Source organism: Sphaerodactylus townsendi, linkage group LG04 (genome assembly GCF_021028975.2).
Source record: "Sphaerodactylus townsendi isolate TG3544 linkage group LG04, MPM_Stown_v2.3, whole genome shotgun sequence".
Lineage (NCBI taxonomy): Eukaryota > Metazoa > Chordata > Lepidosauria > Squamata > Sphaerodactylidae > Sphaerodactylus > Sphaerodactylus townsendi.
In genome coordinates, this window is record NC_059428.1 from 34,091,263 (window position 1) to 34,113,684 (window position 22,422).

Genomic DNA, 22,422 nt, shown 5'->3' on the forward strand with positions numbered 1-22,422 from the left:
CACACACACACACTCACACACACGAGGAGTTACTGTTTCAAATTGAGTGAAAAGAAATATACTTTCCATGTGTTCAGAGACATTTTAAGCGATAAGTTGTGAACCATTAAAGTAAAAATTAGTCCCAGTAAGCATTCTGAGTATCAGTTATAGTAAATCAGATGCCTTGCCTTCACATATGGAGTCCTGCCCTTTTCTTCCATGAATAGTTACGATCACAGGATTCATCAGCCTCCCCCACCCCCGTCTGTTCTTAGGGTTCATTGTGCTTTCCTCTGATTAGTCATAATAAATCCCCCATATCTTCAAGGTTAGGCAAAGAACCTTTCATTCTGCTTTTCATCCTGAACTCAGAAGGGATGAAAACCACATTTCTGGGATTCTCCTGTTTGTCACCTTATGCTTCTCTTTGATCACAGTTTTTCTTGTTGACACATAAATACCTATGCACTGTAAAACTCATCCTTAGGAAGGATTGTTGTGACCAACAGAGATGTAGTTAAGCAAAACCTTCTGTGGAATAAAGCCCACTTCATTAGCTGCAATGAGTGGAACCTTTACTATTCTGTCATGTAGGAGATATAACTAAAGCCAACAGATTAGGGCTTTGAACAGGCAAGGCAGATATTTCTAGGCACCTGAGAAAAAAGCCCCTAAGCAACAGTTCCTGTTGCTTAAAGAAATTAATGCTCTATGGAGCCCCTCGGGGATCTCAGGAGCCCCTCGGGGATGGGGCGGTCTAGAAGCCCAAAGTATAAATAAATAAATTTTGGAGATTGCTAGACAATCACAACAATTTGGTCAGACTTTAAGCCTTGATTTCTTCCAGTAAAGGCAGGAGAAAGGAGCAGAGCCTTGTCCAGGGCTGTTTGGGCCTCCCAGTCTATCTCTACTCCTTTCCTCTCTGCCCTGGAGAGGACTCACTGGGGATACCTGGGCACAATCACTGGGCAACTTGCTACCGTGCAATCTGCATGATGCTGTCAGCCTGGTGGGGACCACCTGGCAGCTTGATGCCATGCGGGTTATCTGGCCTGAACAATAGCCATTGCACAACTTGCATGGCTTGGCAAGGCCCAGTAGTTATCATTACCCAGCTCAACTGTGTGATGTGCTACTGCACTTTTTTTGCAGTTTGACTAAACATTTCCTAAGGAGAGGCTGCTAAGGCAGGGGCGAAGTGAAAGCTGAGAGCCAGTGGTTAAAGTGTCAGACTCTAGGGAACCTGCGGCTCTCCAGATGTTCAGGAACTACAATTTCCATCAGCCCCTACCAGCATGGCCAATTGGCCATGCTGACAGAGGCTGATGGGAATTGTAGTTCCTGAACATCTGGAGAGCCGCAGGTTCCCTACCCCTGCTCTAGGATGAAGGAGATGAACATTTGAATGCCTACTGTGCTGTGGAAGCTTGCTGAGTGACCTTGGACCTTTTCATCTCTTTTATCCCTCAAAAGGTAGTTGTGAGGATAAATAAATAATAAATGAAGCCAAAGATGAGGGGGGCAGATAAAAGGTTGGTGTATAGGAGAGAAGGAATCAGGAAAAGGGAGAGGATATAGGGGTTGCTGGAATGAGAGAATGAGAGAAAGAGGAATTAAGGGTAGGGAGGGGGATAAGGGAAAAATTAGATGCCCCTGAGTATCATTATGTGTTCCCCATTTTTTATCTTAATTCTTAATCAAGAAAAATATAGACACCATTCACTAGTTACACTAAATTAGCACTTGTTACGAGTGGGGGAATCACTTGCAATGCGATAAAAATCCCAAGATCAACCCAGTGTGGGGGCAGGCGGGGGCGGGCGGGGGCAGGGGGGAATAGTGTGAAACTTCTTGAAAGTTGCTGATGTTTCCCAGTTCTTTTGCTGACAGATAGTGCTTTCAGGTCAGTGACAGTGTTTTGTGTAATTCAAATGTTCTTGCACTTGTTGCTGAATATTGCAGTTTTTAATGTCAGATTTATGTCCATGTATTTTTTTTGGTTAGGGAGTGATCTGCTTGTCATATGAAGAGAACAAAAGGGCATTGTTGACACATGGTGGCATGTATTATACAGGAAGATGAGCAAATAGACGAACCCAAGACAGAACTGATGGCGTTGGGTCCTTCTGCTGTTATCAAGACTAGCTGGAGGTCCCAGGCTAGTCCAGTTTCATCAGATCTTGGAAGCTAAGCAGAGTTGGCTCTGGTTAATATTTGGATGGGAGACCACCAAGGAAGTCCAGGGTTGCTATGCAGAGGCAGGTGACAAACCACCTCTGAACATCCTTTGCCTTGAAAACCTTGCTGGGTCACTATAAGGTGCCTGCTACTTGACAGACTTTCCACCATCACCACATATTTGCTAATTTAGCATAAGCATGGCAGTATAGTGAGGGTCCACACATTGTAGCTGAAGAAGTGGGTTCCGGTCCATGAAAGTTTGTGCTGGAATAATATTTTGTTATTCTGAAAGGTGCTGGAAGATTCTTGTTTATTCTTGTTGCAGCAGGTTCACAAGACTACCCTACTGGAAATATTATCAGGAAAGGTCCCAGTTAAATCTCTGAGTTCATATTGTGTGTGTGCACATATGCTAAGCTTTTACACCTAGCTTCCCGATGATTTTTTTCAGCATGGAGAATAAACAGTCAGCTCTTTTTTGTTTTATCTTCCAGTACTGACAGGATTTGAACCTTGTCCTTTCTCCCGCCTCCTTTGTGAAAGAAAAAAAAAGTTACTTGGCTTTGTTCTTGCTTTTGATCTTGTTAAAAGTGTCTTTCCTTTTTGATATAGTAACTGCTTCTAGTTACAGGAAAGGGTGGCTGTCAGAAATTTATGTGGTAGCTCTTCCAAGTATTCCACATAGTGGCAAGACTGGATCCTTAATAGTCATCTTGCTGTTCAATAGATTATTCAGACGGGGTTCAGTTGTACCAAGTGTACAGTTGGATTAAATTATTTAAGTCTGTTTTGCACATCAAACTTCAATGTTACTATAAAATAAATGATAAACATTCTTGCAGTATAAAGCCAAATCCCTGCTCAGGACAGTTAATCCAACTTTAAAGCCTTACTCTGCTGCACTTGGACTAATTAAAAGTGTTTCTTCTTTTCTTCGTATTGTTTTTCTTTAGCCCATTGACAGATAACACTGCATCCATCTTTCTGCCAATGCAGTATTTGTTCAGTCTTATCATGGGTCTCACAAGTCTGCCACTTACCGGTATTAGTTTCTCTGCTCATTCATTAGTGTTATCCTTATTTAACTAGCTACTATGCCTTTAACAACAAATATTAAATAGACCAGAATTTGTCAACAACAACAAAAAGTTTAAACTAAAAAAAGTACGTTTTGAATTTTGTGTTAAAATGTCAAATAAAGATCAATACTGTACCACAACTTTAAGCAAAGTAGTCTTCTGTCAATCTATATTCTTTTTTGTTTATAAAATCATTTGCCCTCCTTTGTTAAAAGAAAGACATTGAATTATTGCCTTGACAGCACTTAACTATATAGTGAATGATGATATTCATAGTCAGAGATACCTTTAAAATTAACAGCATTTTGCCTATTGACTGTGAAGTTATCTGCATAGTACGGTTCAGAACTGTCATCAGTATAATTAATTTCCAATATGATCTACCTGTGGCTATCTAAATTCAGAGATTGGGGCCATTAACAGACAAACAGATCTGAGAAAAGTTCCAGGTTTGTAGAAAAATCTGAAATTAAAAGATGAAGTCGTCTCCCCCGCCCCGCCCCTCGATAAAAGGAGTGCCTTTCGCTTTTAGCAAAAGGTTCCCTCAGTGGCCATTACTAGGCAACCACTGCAATATTCAACCCTTGGTTTTTCTCAATAAAAGGCAGTGGGAGGGTTAGAGCCTTTTAAAACCTGTTTTCGCCATTGAGGGATACCTCATTGGGGTCAGACTTAGTAGCAGATATCAAATGTCTTGATATTGCACAACTTGGATGTCTTCACAAAGGACTGACTGCTTGCTACTGTTCAACTGCAACCACCCCAAGAAAACCAGTGTAGTGGTTAAAATTTAAGACTAGAATCCGGGAGACCCGGGGAGCTCACAGGATGACTTTGATTCAGTGACACACTCTCAACTTAACCTACCTTGAAAGGTTGTGGTGAAGATAAAATGGAACAGAGAACAATGCTCTAAGCTGCTTTGTGTCCCTGTTGTCGAGTAAAGGGAGATAGGAAGGGGAGAAGGAAGCAGGAAAAGGTAAGGCTGCCAAGAGGACTGAGTAGATGGGGAAATGAGATACACTCACACACTCCAGCAATCTTTGTGGGTTCCCCACTTGGTAAAGCTGTTGCTGGAACTGTTCTAATGGGTATTCAAATTACTTATAAGCAGGCAAAGTCCTGTAGCATCTTTATGCCATCTTTCAAAGCCTAGTTAACCCAAACTTACTTTTTCTGATGGATGTTAATTTTATATTAAGAGCAGCTTCAGTACCAGATTTTCATTTGTAAAAAATTAACCCACATATCAAATTGTGCTCAAGCACTGGCTGTTGTAGGTTTTCCGGGCTATGTGGCTGTGGTCTGGCAGTTTTGGCTTTTAACGTTTTGCTGGCACCTATGACTAGCGTATTCAGAGGTGTGTCACAGTAGCACATGTTTCTTTCTGTGGCATAAGTACACCTCATTAAAAAATAAATTAGAACCAAATTTTACATAAAGTCAAAAGTCCTTCCCTGGGGAGTTATCGTGAAGAGCATCTGCATTCAGAAAGTTTTGCAATTGCAATCTCCTGCATCTCCAATTAAGAGGGCCAGGTAGTAGTTGATGCAAAAGATCTACAGTGGAGACCTTGGAGAGCTGCCTCTATGTGATGACAGTACTGACCTTGTTAGATCAACAGTCTGACTCGGTGGGAGGCAGCCTCATGTATTCAACTTAAGACCAGATTGAAAAGAAAAATAATAACAGATTTTTTTAAAAAATGTGTGAAAGGCTAGCTAATCAGGGCAAAGCCTCAATTTACTGACACAAATGTGATGTTTCAGATAAAACTATGGAGTGAAACATTGAGCTGTGAAGAAACATAGAACTGCAAAGCATCACAAGGATCATCGAATCTAAGCCCCCACACAATGCAGGGCATTGACAATTAAGAACATAAGAGAGAGCCTGCTGGATCAGACCAGAGTCCATCTAGTCCAGCACTCTGTTACTCGCAGTGGCCCATCAGGTGCCTTTGGGAGCTCACATGCTCACATGCAGGATGTGAAAGCAAAGGCTTTCTGCTGCTGCTGCTCCCGAGCACCTGGTCTGCGAAGGCATTTGTAATCTCAGATCAAGGAGGATCAAGATTGGTAGCCATAGATCGACTTCTCCTCCATAAATCTGTCCAAGCCCCTTTCAAATTACCTTTCCTTTCCCACTCCCCCAGTGCCCCCTGCTGTATCCCCATAGGAAGAGAAAAAACACCAAGAATCCCTGGCCAATCTGGCTTGGTGGAAAATTCCTTCCTGACCCTAAACTGATGATTGGCATTAGGCTGGCGTGTAAGAAAGGGCCACAAGAGCCAACCATTGACTCACCCCTTCATGTTCTCCCTCTCATGATCTCCCTAAGTGGTTCCTCTCCGGGCAAAATACATCTTTAACTACTTATTCAGAATTGGTAGATTGATAATTAAATTCTAAATCTTTGCTCATTGCTAAATCCTTTTTTTAAAGTAGGGATTGACTTGTTCATATCATTTCTGTAATTTTATTTAAATGAAAAAGAAATAATGGGCGAATGGAGTGCATGTGTCAGATGGTATGTTTCCTGTTTCCCTTGAACTGTGTAGTGTGCCAGATGTTTCATTGATCGTTTTATGCACATGCAAATATAATTCACTATTTATTCAGGCTGTGCAAAGTCGGGCTATTACACAACAGGATAGAGATCTACGTGTTGATTTGGGATTTCGAGGAATGCCGATGACAGAAGAGCAAAGGCGACAGTTCAGTCCAGGTCCTCGAACAACCATGTTTCGTATTCCAGAGTTTAAATGGTCCCCAATGCACCAGAGGCTACTAACTGATCTGCTGTTTGCTCTAGAAACTGATGTGCATGTTTGGAGAAGGTATGAAGCAACACATTCTTTTATTGTCTTATTTCTCTTGTGAAAATACAGTTAGATGGAGTTGAATCCTATGAATCCATTCTGCTAATGGAGGCAGTTTCCTCTGGCAAAAGAGGGGTGTTTGGCTGGATGATGGCTCTTCATATGAGCGACTGACTCCACTGTTTACAGAACAGATTCTTAGGATTTATTTACTGTTCATTATGCAATGCAGCTATGTTTATTGTACTGTGAATATGTTCTCTGTTCTTTTATAGGACCTGTAGGCAGTTATTTGACTTTAACTCTGAACCATGGTTTAGGAACAAGTCGCAGGTTGTTGGGGTCCTCAAAGTGAATTCTGGTGCCAACCCAGTTAGGCAACTTCCCACTACTCAGGAAATCAGGGAATGCAGAATGATTGATATCTTACTGGTGACTGAAGAATGTTCCTGTGGCCAGTATGTCTTAGATCACAAAGATATCTTGTAATGGCTCATTTCATTCATGCCTTTTCTAATACAGTTCAGTTGATGGAGCTTTGATATAAATATTACTATTGGACACTAAGAATGGCAGCTGCTAATCAGCTTACAATAAATTTAGTGGCGTCCTTATAAATCCTACTACATGGTTGTTATGCTCTTGTAGATCCAGAGAACTTTTGGTTTATCACTTCTGTACCAAATAGAAAGTATTCTGTCTTTTCAGCCTAAAAGTATCCTTGTGATTGCCTACATGATTGAGTTCTCAAAGGAACCATGAAAACTATTTTTATTATCTTAGAGATTCTAAATGTTGGACTGATCATTTTGTTGAAAAGCATTTAAAATGATTTGTTAGAAATGGCAAAACCATAGGGAATGGTAGAGTCCCAGTTAACGCTTTTTGTGGATTTGAAGTAGCTGTGTTTTTTCTAGCTTTACGAAAGTAACATTCCACCTTTTAGTAAATGTAGTTATATTTGGTGCAGTTGCTTGCATGACTCTGTCTTAACATTCTGTGATTCTTTTTGCCAATTAGTACCATAACCTAACATTCCAACTGAATTAAGTCAGAGGATCATTCAATCCATGTTCTTAATCCATTGGTTTAATTGTATTTGTAATGAAGTTAGAGCTTGCCTACTTATTATTTTACATTGTTCTTGGATTATCACATTAAACCACTCATACGAAAAGAAATACCTAAGTTCTAAAGAAATAGCTCATTTAGCTATTTTCATTGTTAGCGGTTTATGGAGAGTGTTGGATTTCCCAAAATACTTGCAGTTCTTTAGTCAGCATCAAATTACATGTTCCTGTTCATACTACGAAAATGCTTTAATAGGGGGTAGTATTCACTGGCCATTATTATTCAACAGTGTGAGGAATGAATTCCTATCCTGGTTAGAAAGGATTAGGAGCAAGTAGCAACTAGGCTTCCCTAATTCCACTTCAGCTTCCACCTTATTTAAGGGGGCATCAGAAGCTGCCAGCATACCTCTCACATACCTGGATCTTGGGCCCCTTCCGCACACGCAAAATAATGCATTTTCAAACCACTTTCACAACTGTTTGCAAGTGGATTTTGCCGTTCCGCACAGCTTCAAAGAGCACTGAAAGCAGTTTGGAAGTGCATTATTCTGCATGTGCGGAAGGAGCCTTGCTCTACTTATAAAGGTCTCCATGTGGAACATCTGCATTGTTTCTGTTTTTCAAGGTTCTGATTGGTTCTCACCCAGGCATCCATAAATCTAGTTGCTATATAACTAATAGCAATTATATCTCTTGATTTACCGTGAATATAACAGTTGTGTTTTTTCTAGCTTTACGAAAGTAACATTCCATCTTTTAGTAAATGTAGTTACATTTGGTGCAGTTGCTTGCATGAATCTGTCTTAACATTCTGTGATTCTACAGTTGAGTAGAACAAAAGTTTTTCAGCTTAGCCCTGGCAACGAGCTTCTCTTCCGGATTGAAAAAAGGAGGGATATTTAGTGGGGTAGTAGATTTGTTGTTACTAGTTTGGAAGGCTTCCTTAAATTTGCAGCACTTTGATTTCATTTCTTTCTGTTCACAAATATTAATAAGATTTTGATCTTTGTGCTTTTGTAACTCATTTTTTTTCTAAATTTATTTTTGTAGCCATTCCACAAAATCTGTAATGGACTTTGTCAATAGCAATGAGAATATTATTTTTGTACATAATACTATTCACCTGATTTCCCAAATGGTAGACAATATTATCATCGCTTGTGGAGGAATTCTACCCTTGTTATCGGCAGCAACATCCCCAACTGTAAGTACAATAGTTCCATCTAGTGGGCAAGTTAAAAACTGCATGTTAAGAATAACACATCAAATACCTTGTTTTTTTTTTTTAAATCAGTGTTCATTCTTTACAAGAAAAAGCAGGCTTTCCTGAAACATTTGAAAAACTAATGTAGTTTCTCTTAACTAATTTGTGAAGGTCATACTGGATTCAAGCACTGGTTTATTATTCAGTTACTTGGCAGAACAGTTGTTTTAAGCTGAATGTAATTAGCAAAACGTTAAGTGCAAAATTACAGTTCCTAGTTTTCTATGTTATAATAGGCTTCAGAACTAGAATTTTTAAGATATTCATTCTAAGTTGTATGTTTAATTTTTTAAAGTATGAAGGCGGGATATCCACAATTTGTCTCTCTTGAATCTTTTGAAAAGTTTAAATCAGTAGTGAGAGGCCAAAATCATATTGAGGAAATGGCATATGATATCACTTCTGGGAGCATTTCAGTGCTTGAGTGCCTTTATAAAAGAAACCTCTCAATTCCTTCTTTTTCCCTTAAGAAAAATGTGATTTTAATGTATGTAGCCGTAGTAAGAGCTAGAAGAGTAACGGAGAGAAATTCCATTGGAAAGAAAACGTTGTGGAATTTTTTTGATGTTGTTTTGAATTTCCATAAAAGCTTCCTTTTTCAATCAGTTCTTGCTAGAAAAGTAATACTATATCTTTTAATGAAAGGACTGACCAAGGCATTTCCAGAGAAATTTTAGGGTCTTTTCTAATCTACTAGAAGGGAAAACAATTTTCTTAACCATTAAGTTGCCTTGTCAGCAGTGGCGTAGCCCCCACAGGGCATTCCGGGGCGTGGCGAGGGCGGCCACAGCAGGGACATAGGGTGCGTGTGCCACAGGCGCAGTTTCCCCTTGCTCCACCTCTGCTTGTCAGCTAAAGTATAGCCCAAGTTATTAAAAAGATATGCTTGTTTATCAAGCCAGTACATATAGTCCTTGGGAATGGCTTAAAAAATGAAGCAGTGACTTGAGTTCAGACTGCATTTTTCAATGTCTTAGTGGAACTTTCCTGCTTACCCCCTGCCTCCCCCATCTGCAGACAACTATTTTCCATGAAATGCAGTTCCTGTGGGATAGGGGACTCTAAGGATTGACCTCAGGGGTATCTGCAGCAGGAAAGAGGAAACAACAGAAATTGCAAATTTAGTTTGGATTCAGCCCAGAGGCTTGAGTGCCTAGAAATGTACATCTAGTTTCCTTCCTTATGAATTGATGTGCCCAAAATTATAGTGAACTCAGTGCAGGACATCTTGGAACCAAACTACACCACAGTCGCCATGGGTCCAACCTGTATAAACCTATTGTTTATAAATTACTGCAGGAGCCCGATCCTGATTGAGCCTGTGGTGTGGTTGTATCAGGCGATCTTCTCCCACCTATGTCTTTCTGAAAAAATGCAACCCCTCACAACAATTTTTACAGTTAGATTTTACTTTCAAATGGCACAGGTTGATGCTTGGCTGCCATTAATATACAGTTTGGCTCTTTGATACTTAAAAAGCAATTATAAAGTAGATTGCACTTCTTGGTATACAGGAAACTTTCAGATGAACTGGCACACAATTGCAGTGTTTTGGTGATGTTCGATTTTGAAAAGTAATGTGAAGTAAGATAGTGGATACTTACCCACTATCCTTTGCCCTGGCAATCTGCAGCTACCTTGGTTACATTATTGTGGGGCGTGGGGGCGGGAACCCGTAATGTCAGTGGGCTATAGTGTGGAATGAAATCCTGCGTATTGATCTCCCTTCAGTATTTCTTTAGGATACATTCTCATATATATAAATAACTCAAAACTAAGATGAGAATGCAAATATTCTTCAATTCAACTTATTGAATTGGATCCAGAGCAAAAATTGAGCTAGAGTTAGAGCTCTTGTAAAAGCAGTAATACAAGAAAAATACTCTGGCAGCTGCTTGCAAAAAGTCAAAGTTATTTTATCCCCATTTGTATTTCTGCTCGTGCAAGCAGAACAGCACTAAGTCTGGTTTTGTGTTCACTACTGCATTGTTGGATCCAAGCCATTGTGCAGAAAAGAAGGAACCATAGCTAGAGCATGTTGTCAGGATGCAAAAGGTTATGAGTTCAATTCCCAGAGTATTCACTTTAAAAAATACTCAAATAGTTGTTCAAGTTTAGAATTTTGGAGAGATGCTGTCAGTCACGATCACACTGTACTTGGTGTACTAGTTATTAACTTAGGTATAAGGCAGCATCATAGGTTTGTCATCCAGACAAGAAAGGAAAACTAGACTTGGCACATTTATACCAAAGGAATGTGCCACCAATATACATAGCAAAGGGGTAGTTCATGGGCAGCCCAGTCCAAAGCCCCCAGCGTTTGCACTGCCCTGCTGCATCCAGAAAGCTTTCTGGCAGTACAGGGGGAGAGAAAAAGGCAAAAAAACCCCACCCCATCACTGGAAAACTCTCCATAGTGGACTGGGTGGCATGAGTCCAGAACTTGGTGGAGTAAGTCCAGTATCTATGCTACAACTTGCCACAAACAGTGGGTGGAAGCCGAATAACATCGACTCCACCCTTGGGAATGGCCAGGCCCACCCTCCCCATGCCAGCACCCAATCAGGACTTCCCCTTGCACCTGTGGAGGGCGTAAACAGTCAGCCCCTCACTGCTACCTCAGGCGGTTCCCCCCCTCCGGATTAGGTCATTAATCACTTAATGTTCGAAATATGGTAAGAAAAATATTTTCTGTTCTGAGATTAAGGTCTATATGTGCAAAAAGTAGTTGTTCAGTTAGCAGCAAATAAATTATTCCTTATGTCTCCTAAGGTGCATTGATTTTTATTACTGCTTGAAATTTGGATTCATCTAATGATTCTTTTTCCCCTGAAGAATAATTTCACTGTGTTAGTCATATTTTCTTATAGTTTTGTCAAGCATTCATAGATAAAATGTTGAGGGGCTGGTTTTTGATTTTGGCACCCTAGCTGCTTATATTTACTCTTTCCTATTTATTTATATAAGTACTAATTTACTAAGAATATTTTTCTAAATGATACACATATTGAATTCAATGTCAAACAATGGTGGTGATTGTAATTTGAAGGTTGAAATTTAAATGGCATGTTTTTCAAGCAATCACTTTTAAAATTGAAATATTTCAGTTGCAAGTTAAGGTTTGATTTTAAGATCTTTAGCTTCAACTTTGCCTTGTATTTTTATTTGACTGTAACAATTATTTTTCTTTTTGTTATCCGTTGTCTGCTTTGTCTATTGCATGTCCAGGGTTCCAAGGTTAGTATTACTGCTTCAAATTTAATTTTTTTTTTGCATTTAGAATCTGTTTTTTATTTGTGTATTATTTAGTTCTTAAGATTTTTCTTAGTAAATCATTTTTACATACTTTATAAAACTGTCCCGAAATATACATCATTTTTTAACATGAGAGTATTGGGCTTGATCCGCTCTCAAATGAGGCTGTACCTATGTTGCTTTGATTTGGATATATCACGACATAGGAGGACAGTTTGATTGCACTATATCACCATTGCACATCGCTCTGCATGTTTTCTATGGTCACTGGTATCTCTCAAGCATCACATATGGAAAAGTTGTTCTGTGTACAGAGTCTCCATGCCTCACGTGAAAGGGGATTTTGGACAGGGTAAATGGGAAGGTAATGCTATTGCTTATAAGAAAATACTTATACAGAATTTAAAAAACGATGCTCGATTAAACAATGCCGATGGTAAATACCAGGGAGAAAGTACAGAATCCCAGGTAACCGACTTATAGTTTACTTGAAATATTAGCATTTGCACAGTAAAAGATCTATTGCTATTATTGACAGGCAAGGTCAGAACTGATATTGAGAGCTGAGTCAAAGGAGGGGAAGATAGTGGCCTTTATGAACATTTAACTGTGCAAAATATTTGTGTAGTGGAATTAATGCATCCTCTGTTACTAAGACAAACAGTCTGATGTTCACTAATCCCAATCCAGTTCCACTGCTTGAAACCTATAATATGGAACATGCAGCTGAATAATGTCCCTGCAAAACTGGTGCCCATCTATTGTGTTCCCTGTTTTTTCATGCGTTAAAGTGAAATGCTGCATGACCCCATTGTCATGGTTAGTTTGGCCACAGGAATGCTTCTCCATTTGCTATACCAATTTTGAACTGAAGGATGTTGATGATTACTTATGTGATTACTTAGATGTGACATCATTGCATTTCTGGCATTCTTTCTGTGAGATCAGTAGGAATGAAGACAGCGTCTACCCAGACACTGCAGCAGAAGAGAAAAATAAGAACAGCAAGCTTACGTTTTCTCTTTGGAAACTTTTGAGAATGAGAATTTGGTACCATTTTAACATGTGAAACTTGTCTGATGAATTTAACTGATCAAAAATACGAACTCTACAAAAAAACCTGGAACATACCCCATATAAACATATTGGAACATAATTTTACCTCACTACTTAATGCTTTAAAGTTAAAAATATAGGAAATTTAAGGGTTCCAACTGTTAAAAATATAGGAAATTTAAGGGTTCCAACTGAAGTTACATTTGTGATATGTTTGTGGCTCTAGAAGATGTATGAATCTATGTTATTTTTATGTCATTCTAAATACTTCAAATTAGGTATATGGTGACAATAATACTGTTTTTGTTGGAATAACTAATAGAACAGTTGATACCTTATGGCACTGTGCCCTTAGTATGTTTTGGTATAAGAGTTTTATTTGGTTGAGTTTTCCAGTCATGGTCCTCTGAGCCAAATATTAGAGTTTTCTGTGCACAAACAAGGAAAATTATAGCACTAATAATTCTGCTGCAGCTTCCACCTCTGCATATTCTCATAGGATCATTTGATCCTCCTTGATCTGAGATTGCAAATGCCTTAGCAGACCAGGTGGTTAGAAGCAGCAGCAGCAGCAGAAGGCCATTGCTTTCACGTCCTGCATGTGAGCTCCCAGGGGCATCTGGTGGGTCACTGCGAGTAGCAGAGTGCTGGACTAGATGGACTCTGGCCTGATCCAGCAGGCTCTTTCTCATGTTCTTAATGTCTTTTACATAACATCTTTGTGGCATAAGTTAACATGGACCAGCATGCTTTATCAGATAAAGAATTGGCCCAGTCTAAATGCTAGACTGTGGTTTTGCTCTGAGGGTAGTAATCTGCTTTGTTTCTTGTGATGGTGTGGGAATAAGATCAGTTGTTCTATGCATAATTTCCACATATGGAAGAGGATGCTTTCACAAGCATGTCTCAAATGTAGAATCTAATATCTGTTTAATTCAAGCTATGTGGCATCTTGCTTTTAGCTTTTCAGTAATGCAGGAAGATACAGCTGCTTATTTTCCTGTTCTGCTGTCTTTCCCACCAGTAATAAACTTGTAGTGAACCCTACCTGTCGTTCATCCAGTTCATCCATATTACGCTGCTCATTGGCTCACATAAGTAGTATTCATTTTCTTTATGGTAAAGGGATTTCACATCACCTATTACAGCATGCAAATATGTATTGATTTCTGTGGTTGTTGTTTTGTGTTTCATTATAAGCAACTTGAAGTCAGGTAAAATGTACAAAAATATTTCATTGACGTGATTGGTTGAGAAATCCACTGTAATTTCTTTTCTCTTAAAGACTGAACTGGAGAATATTGAAGTAACTCAGGGTATGTCGGCAGAGACAGCAGTGACTTTCCTCAGCCGCCTGATGGCCATGGTTGATGTACTAGTATTTGCCAGCTCACTAAATTTTAGTGAAATTGAAGCTGAAAAAAATATGTCTTCTGGAGGCTTAATGCGGCAGTGCCTAAGGCTTGGTAAGTTTGCATAGAACACTTCAGTGCATTAAATAATTACTTACAGATCAACAAAGAATGGGATTCAGTGAAGAAATATATGTGATATATAACATGAGAGATAAAGAAAGTGGGCTGAATCATGTTAAAAGTCACAGCTTTTCGGAGCTCTCTCTGCCCCACCCACCTCACAGGGTGTTTGTTGTGAGGGGGAAAGGGCAAGGAGATTGTAAGCCCCTTTGGGGAGAAAGGGGGGATATAAATCCTCCTCCTCCTCCTCCTCCTCCTCCTCCTCCTCCTCCTCCTCCTCCTCCTTCTTCTTCTTCTTCTTCTTCTTCTTCTTCTTCTTCTTCTTCTTCTTCAGGGCCTTTTACTATAATTTGGGGTTTGTGCTTGAGCAATATGACTGTGTACTAACATGCTTCTTATTGTAATAAAATCCTAATGATCAAAGAACAGTCCAAAAAGCCCAATGTTCATATACTCCATTCCCCTAGATCCGTTATATGCAAACTATTCATTTGAAAAAAAACGATGCTGTTGACTAATTTACATTGTGTTGGAAGCAATGAACAACTGCAAAGCCCTTGGAGAAGTCTACAAAACAAAGGAATATTAATGAAAGAATAAACAATTGATTAACTGCAATTGAATTGAAGTTGTTGAAATAGTTGTAGTTTTGAAGGATGATTCTTGACTGTGGGGGAAGACACAGCCAAAGCAAACTGGCATTATCCGAGAATCTGCAGCTTCTGTTTCTCATTTATGTGTACTTTTTAAGTAGTTTTTTAAATGCATCTGCTATAATTTTATTTAATAATTTGTTGCTAAATATTATGGTTCCAGTCATACTACCATTCTCCTTGTATGCCTATTTTTGTTCCTTGTCACATTTGACATTGATATCAATATTAGAATTGCCTTGTGACAACATGTCCTCATCTCCCTGCTTACTGTAGAATCACGTAATTGTAGAATTGCTTCCTTATACTTCCCTCCACACAATACAAGAATTGCAGTGCTAGATTATCCTGAGAGTTGGCTGTCCCACTTTTGTTTGAAAACCTCCAGTGAGGTCACAACATCTCCAGGCAGTTGGTTTAATTTTCAAATTGCTCTTACATTAGGAAGTATCTCCTCAATAAAAACCTGCTGTTACATAACAAGTTTATTCAATCTAGTATTGCTGCCTGGAGCAACTGTCTTTGCTGTCCTCTGACTCAGCCCTTCAGATACTTCAAGTGTGCTGTCATGTTTTCCATCAGTCTATTCTTCCCCAAGCTTCATCCTTTCCTTATAAGACATCTTCTGAATCCTAACTATCCTCATTGTCCTCTTGTGCAAAATAGAACACAGAACCTAATCCAGCACTGATTCCACATTGACAATAGAGTATGGAACTGTTACCTCTCATAATTTTAATACTATGCTTATGAATACAACTGTCACCAGTTAGCCTTTTTGCAGCCACATCACATTGCTGATTCATGTTCATTGTGTGATTAACAGCATTCCTGAGATCATTTCCCCATGTTATACCACTGGACCGTATGTCCTCCATCCCAAAGCTGTGCATTGATTAGTTTTGCCAAACTGCAAAACATTTAATTATTCTGTGTGGTGCCATTGGTATCATTTTTGATTCACCAGGGTTTCCTTGAAGGCTTTGCACATCTATCCTTTTCAGTCTGGTTGCGAGCCTTGCTGTGGAAAGAAGTGGCCTTGGTTGCTGTGGTGGGTGATTTCCTCTTTCAGATTGATAGAGAGGGTGCTTGTTATTACTTTTGTTGGATCGTTCAGCTACCTTCAACATAGCTGATCACTCATTTTTACTGAAGGGCTTTGTGTATGGTGAAAGTATTAGAAGAAAGTGTTCAAATGGTTTACATTTTTTTCTCAGTGGCCTATGCTTGAAAGCTCGTGATGTGGATTCTGAACCAGAGATGTGGACTTTAACTTAAGGTGTTCTGCAAGACATGCAGCCCCATCCAATGGCCAGCCGTAGCCTTGCAGCTGCGCTAACCCACCGCTGCCAAGGAGGCTTCTCAGCAGGGTGGGGAGACTTAAAATGCAAAAAGCCCCAACAACCTTCCCTTCTGCTGAGTGTCATAAGTCCAAAGTTCAGAGCACCATGCTCCTGGTTTTCAATTTCCCTGTAACGCCCCAGCCTGTTCCCTCCCCCTGGCATCCAAGGAGGATGCCAGCACAGCCCTGCCACAGTGTGGACTTCCACTGAGGCTGCAGGATGGGCGGCTGCTGGGGTGTCTGCCTCCCTACCAGGGTGAGTGCCCCAGGGAGGGCAAGCATGCCAGGACAAGGTTGCACCGCTTCCTAGAGCCCTTTAACACCCTGCTCCTGTTTGGATGGGGCTGTTAGGGCATTTTAATACTTGTGTTAGACCATTGAATTCGGTTGTCTGAAGCTTGGAAGTAGGGCTATTGAAGCCTAACTGTTTATCTCCTTAGGCTTCCCATCTGCTCTAGATTAGTATCCATTGGCCAGTCAAGAACTTGAGGGAAAACTGAAACTATCCAGATAAGACAGGGGTGATGCTAGTTAACAACACGGATGACTTAATGACATCTTGTTCCATACCTTTGATACAGTTGACTTATGTTTGCCAGATTATTTTGTTGGATCTACTTCTTTTGTTTGAGCAGGTGAATGCGGTAGTTGAAAAACTCTTTTTCACAACTTCTTTTTGCTTCGAGGTTAGTTTCTTACCTAGACTTGGCTGATCTGGCTATGCTGATCCTATGCTAAAATAATCTTATGATAGGACCATTGTAGTACACAGTAAATAAGACTGCCCTTGAAGAAAAATTGCATGATGAGGCATTTTGATTACAGTCATTAAGCAAATATTACACTTTTAAAGAAGCTGTTTCTCTATTTGTTTCTGAGGTGAAATCAAGATACTGATCTTACCTCTAAAGCCCTTCGCAGTCAGGACCCAACATAGTTGAAGAACCATGTCTCCCAATTACCAACCCACATTGTGACTCTGATCTTCTTTCTATCCCATCTGAAAAGCTTGTTAGAACTTCCTCTGTTCAACCTTTTCAGTCCCACATTGTAGAATGGCCTTTCAAAATATACCATAAAAGCAAAAACTCCTGAAAATTTTAGGAAACAGCATAAAGCAGAACTCTTTCAGATGGTGTTTAAGGCAGTATGTTTGTTAGCAATTTTCTGGCATAGGTTGGTGTTTTGTTGTTACATTTAAGTGAAACTGTAGTTTTGAACTGTTATGCCACCTTGAGCCCTCTGTAGTTCACTCTTCTAAAAATAAATGATTCCCAGGAGTCAAATGTAATGCTATATTAGCCTGATCATAAATCATGAATTTATTTAACTGAACCACCCAAACCCTTTAAAAAACAAACCGCAAATCAACATGGTATTACTAGTTTTTAAATACAGGCAGTTTTGATAATACTGAACTATTTAATTTATTTAGAAGAATCCATGTGCTGAACGCTTAACAACACCAAAAAAAATGGATTATTGGATCTGCCAGTGTCTTGCCTTGTAGCATCCCAAAGACTGACTGTACTATTTCATAGTAGCTTTGAAATGTTATTTACTGAGCTGCTGATACAATTAACATGATTGTTATAATAGACATTCTGATATGATTTCTTTAAACTCTTACAGTTTGTTGTGTTGCTGTGAGAAACTGTTTGGAATGTCGACAAAGACAGAGGGACAGGGTCAATAAATCTTTAATCAACAGTAAATCTCAGGAGACTCTTCAGGGCATAAGTGCAGCTACTACTGCTAAGGTAAACTATTGTCCTGAATATTTATAATCTCCATAAAGTAAATGAATTAAAGGAATCGTAATCATCCCATATTTTAAATTGAGAGCAATGATTTGTTATCTGGTGAAAAGAGATACTCTGTTCAGTGCCCAGGGCATTATTTACAAATGGAAAAGCTTCTCTTCTTGGTTCGTCCTCCAGAAGGTTGATACTGACTTCAAAATGTTTGCACAGAGTGAAACCACTTTGTTTATGGTGACCTTCACCAAATGAATGCTGTATTTTTGTTTTGACATTTATTCAAGAAAATAGGTTTTGACATGAATGGCCCAGTTTTGTTTCGGAGATCTTCTCACAGAACTGCTCAGGCCTTAGTTCCTTTAACTGTACTGGAAATTTTTGGTACATAAGCTGTCCGTGTTTTCTGCATTTTGGAGCAGAATATGTTATGGCAGTAGTAGTGAATGCAACTGGACAATGTTTTAGAATATCCAGTCACCAGCAATAAAGTCCGTTGTGTGAAAAAATACAATGGGCTCTAGAAAACGAATCCTCTCAGGGCAAGAGGATTTCTGCTATCCTACCCCAGGTTTTGTTCTCTTTTTCTGGCCACCTACCTAGCTATCTCTTTCTCCCTCTGCCTCTCCCCAGCACACATTCTTTCTCTCTCAGCCACAACAGTTATGATCTTTTGTATATAATTGTTGTGGCTGAAGAAGACTAAGGTCGAAAGTGTTTAACTTACCTGGGTTAACACTACTGATATCTATTTGATGTTTACATGTGGCCAGCTTATCTCCTGATGCTGCATCCAGCTGAACATCTGGCAACTGGAATACTTCCAACTTTTGATATTTATTCATGCTTATGCATGGCCAGTTTATTCTCTTTACATAGCATCCAGGTGAGATCTGGCAACTGGAGTACTTCAAGCCTCTATCATCAAAGCAACAAGCAGTTTAACTACTTGGATATTCCAGTCTTTTGATGAAAGACAAACATTCATTTCATTTCAGTCAATTTGATTACTGGAGGTCTGCTTGATTCTTACAACTGAATTGCAAGGATTTCACTGAAGGGATATTATTTATACAGAGAGACATCTTTTGTGCATATTTTGGGATCCCTTTTTTGTCTGTTAGTGTTGTTCGTGTATTACATTATCGTTTCCATTGTTGATATTTGGGCTATTGGATATAATGCTTCTAATAATTTCTGTGAAAGTTTATGGTTTCATTGCTGTTCTTTTGAGCAAGGCAGTGTAATTTTTCTTCATATATCCACACTATTTCTGGCTCATTCTTTATATTCAGCCCTGCAAGGACTCCAGAGCTTTACAAAGTGTTACTGACTGAGTAAGGAGTCTGGGAATTATCGTCCCATCAGGCCCTCTGTGCATGAGAAATGGCTCCCTCTGCCAGAGTCCTTCACTTTTTCTGGTTTGTCGTCAGGCACACGCTACTCAGTTATAGAGATACATTGATCTCTATCGCTTTAAATTTCTATAAATAGCAGCTGTAAGGGAATGATGATTTGTTGGGACTGAGTTTGGGCAAGGATTCTTAATCCTTCAGTATCTCAGCACTGTTCTCCTGATCCGCTCCCCCCGCCCCATCTAGTATTGAAATTATTTTTATAAATATACAGAAATCTGATCATGGATATCAGTTTCATCTTGCCCCTATAGTTCCACATTTTGTCTGTGAGACATGTTTTTTATACATTGCATTAAAAGTATATGAGACATGAAGTATGTGGTTAATCATACTAAGGGGATATCTGAATCCAGAACTTTCTGATATTGTTTAACTCTATGTTTAGAATCCATTGGAAAATGTTCCTGGTAATGTATCCCCTATTAAAGATCCTGATAGACTGCTTCAGGATGTTGACATTAATCGTCTCCGAGCAGTTGTATTTCGTGATGTGGTGAGTACTATTATATCTCTTGCATTTATAAAAAATGTTATCATCTGCATTTCTCTGCTCTGTTCGCTTTCTAAAACATATGTGTCATATGTGTTAAACTGCTAATTTGAGCAGTTCTGAACTACTCTTGGGTAAATAAAATTCTTAAACTTTAAGAAATTAATTTCCTAACGCAATTTCCTACTTTCTTGTTATAACTATTGCTTAAAACTTTTCTAGAACGTGTGTTTGGATTTCCAGAACTTCCTTAATTGCATATTTTCACATCACCTGGATATCTGTAAATTCAGTACTAAACCCTAAGGGTGCCACCAACACATGATAAATTAATCAAAGCTCAGGAAAATGCGAATTTTTTTCTTATAGTTTCTCTAGCTGATTCAGTGTGTTGCCGCTTTACAGAGTATAAGAGGAAAGCGCCATGCCTTATGGAGCTTATAACTTAAAATTTGACATAGGGAAGGCAGGAAGAGACTGCTGAAGGTGAAGATGAATGTGATTCATTTCACTTGTGCATACTTATTCTTACTTATACAAAGCCTGAGGATTAAAAGTTGTTCCAAAGGTTTTATGCAGTAGTTGTGCTTTTAGCATGAAGGTGTTCTGTAGGGTGGTTTCAGATATCAGGGGCAGTTACACAAGAGATTTTGGGAATCCTGAGGTTGGAATCTTGGAGGTGTAAAGGTCATGGCTGGGGATTATCAGGATAGAAGAGGAACTAAAAGGGGGGAAGACCATGATGTAAAGGTAAAAAGGATTGGGGGAGGAGGGAGGAAGTTGTTTAGGGTTATGGTGATTTCTTAGAAGAGGAAGCAGTATAAAAGGAGTCTGAAAACTCCTTGTGTTAGAAGGTTTGTAACCACACCGGATTGTATTTTGAAATGACTTTTATATCACATTTATAGTAACAATTTTATTTACCAGAATTGCAGTGGCTTTCTCAGAGAACTGTTTCACACTGTCATGTGGGTGGGAAATCCTAGATTTGGTAAAGGTAAAAATGTGACACATGCAGTACTAAAATATTAAAATATTTTGAATTGATCTGTCATCACTTATTATTTATTTATTTATTTATTGCTTGCTTGCTTGCATTTGTATACCGCCCTCCCCCGAAGGGCTCATTGTAATTGTATTCTGTTGTCTTTTTAATAGGATGATAGTAAACAGGCTCAATTTTTAGCTTTGGCTGTTGTTTACTTCATTTCTGTTTTGATGGTCTCCAAGTATCGGGATATACTCGAACCTCAGCGTGAAACTGCAAGATCTGGAAGCCAGGCAGGTAGAAATATCAGGCAAGAAATAAATTCACCAACAAGTACAGGTACCTCTGTTTTCAAGTTTGTTGCATATTTTTGAGGCTATCAGTATTTGACTGTAGGGATTAAATTTAAATTTCAACGACACAGTTTAAGGTCAATGAGTTTGTATCTGCTCTCTTTCCCTCCATTGCTCTGAAAATATTTCTGCTTTCTCCAGCCAGAGACAACTTCTCATTCCTAAGATGGGTTGGTCTTTGTTTTGGACTGTAGGAATCAAATTGTCAAACATTCTTATTCATTGAATACCAAGTTTGTGATAAGATGTTTCTGTGCGTCGAAGAGAGAGGAAAAGGCATTTCCTTGTAATTTTTGTTTGCATTTTAATACTTTTTTTTTTCAATTCAGATCACAGTTTTTATAAACTGATATGCCTTTCTTTAGTTCCTCAGCCAGTGTTGTTCTGTTGGCTGGATATTTTGTACTGGAGATAAATGCAAGGATTAATGTAGATATCTGTGACATGCCACTAGAAATGCCAAGCTTATCGATGACCACAGTCTAAGAAAGAAAAAATAATAACCTTCACACCTGGGTGCTGCCCAAGATGAAAATAATCCTCCTCTGTAAATTTGTCATAGAGAACCATCCAGCTCAGTAAATTTATTGTAGGGAAACATTTAAGTAATTTAAGCAAATTAAGTAGCAAATTTTCACAGAATGGACATTTGGAAACAATACATTAGAGGCCATTGACTGCAGAAATGGACAGCATGATCCCATATTTGTCTGATTGAACCAATGCTCCAGGATCTTGTAAAGCTGTCTGATGATAATTCTATCAGGAATTTTTTATTTCTCTGTTGTCTGCAGCATTAGTCAAATATTCCGAAGTCTTTTTCAGGTTCCACTGAATTTGGGTTTGGCTGTTCTGTGTTTATGCATACACTTGCCTATTCCAAGTTGTTGGTTTGAAGCCAGTACCCCAGTTTCTGCATTCTATTATTAATTGTTTAGACCGATATATGTTCAGGGGTACATTTTTGAACTATAATTTTTCACGTTGCTTCTAAAACTGGACTTCATGTTTTCTTTTGGTCCAATCACAACCATGGTTTTTCCCCAGTTTATTATATTGTACTGTGCTGTATTGTGTGAAATAAACATCCCTGTTTTAAATGTCTTAATACAAATATCTCTCTGATTATAAATCCTACTTTTATGTTTTACATTTAGCATGATTCCTAATTCATGTATTGTGTTGTAATACTAAAATAAGAAACTGTTGGTTTCATTTATCTTTCTTGGCCATCT

The 22,422-nt window shown here is 38.9% G+C and overlaps 1 protein-coding gene across 1 annotated transcript in view; it reads left to right on the top strand.

Moving 5' to 3' along the window:
• Window positions 1-22,422, top strand: part of NBEA (neurobeachin) — a 387,749-nt gene that overhangs the window by 35,366 nt on the left and 329,961 nt on the right. Inside the window, exons 18-24 of the mRNA XM_048492774.1 lie at window positions 5,864-6,081; window positions 8,187-8,340; window positions 11,629-11,637; window positions 13,997-14,177; window positions 17,814-17,941; window positions 19,742-19,849; window positions 21,005-21,173. Of these exons, the coding sequence (XP_048348731.1) occupies window positions 5,864-6,081; window positions 8,187-8,340; window positions 11,629-11,637; window positions 13,997-14,177; window positions 17,814-17,941; window positions 19,742-19,849; window positions 21,005-21,173 (967 nt within the window). The remainder of the gene's footprint in view (window positions 1-5,863; window positions 6,082-8,186; window positions 8,341-11,628; window positions 11,638-13,996; window positions 14,178-17,813; window positions 17,942-19,741; window positions 19,850-21,004; window positions 21,174-22,422) is intronic.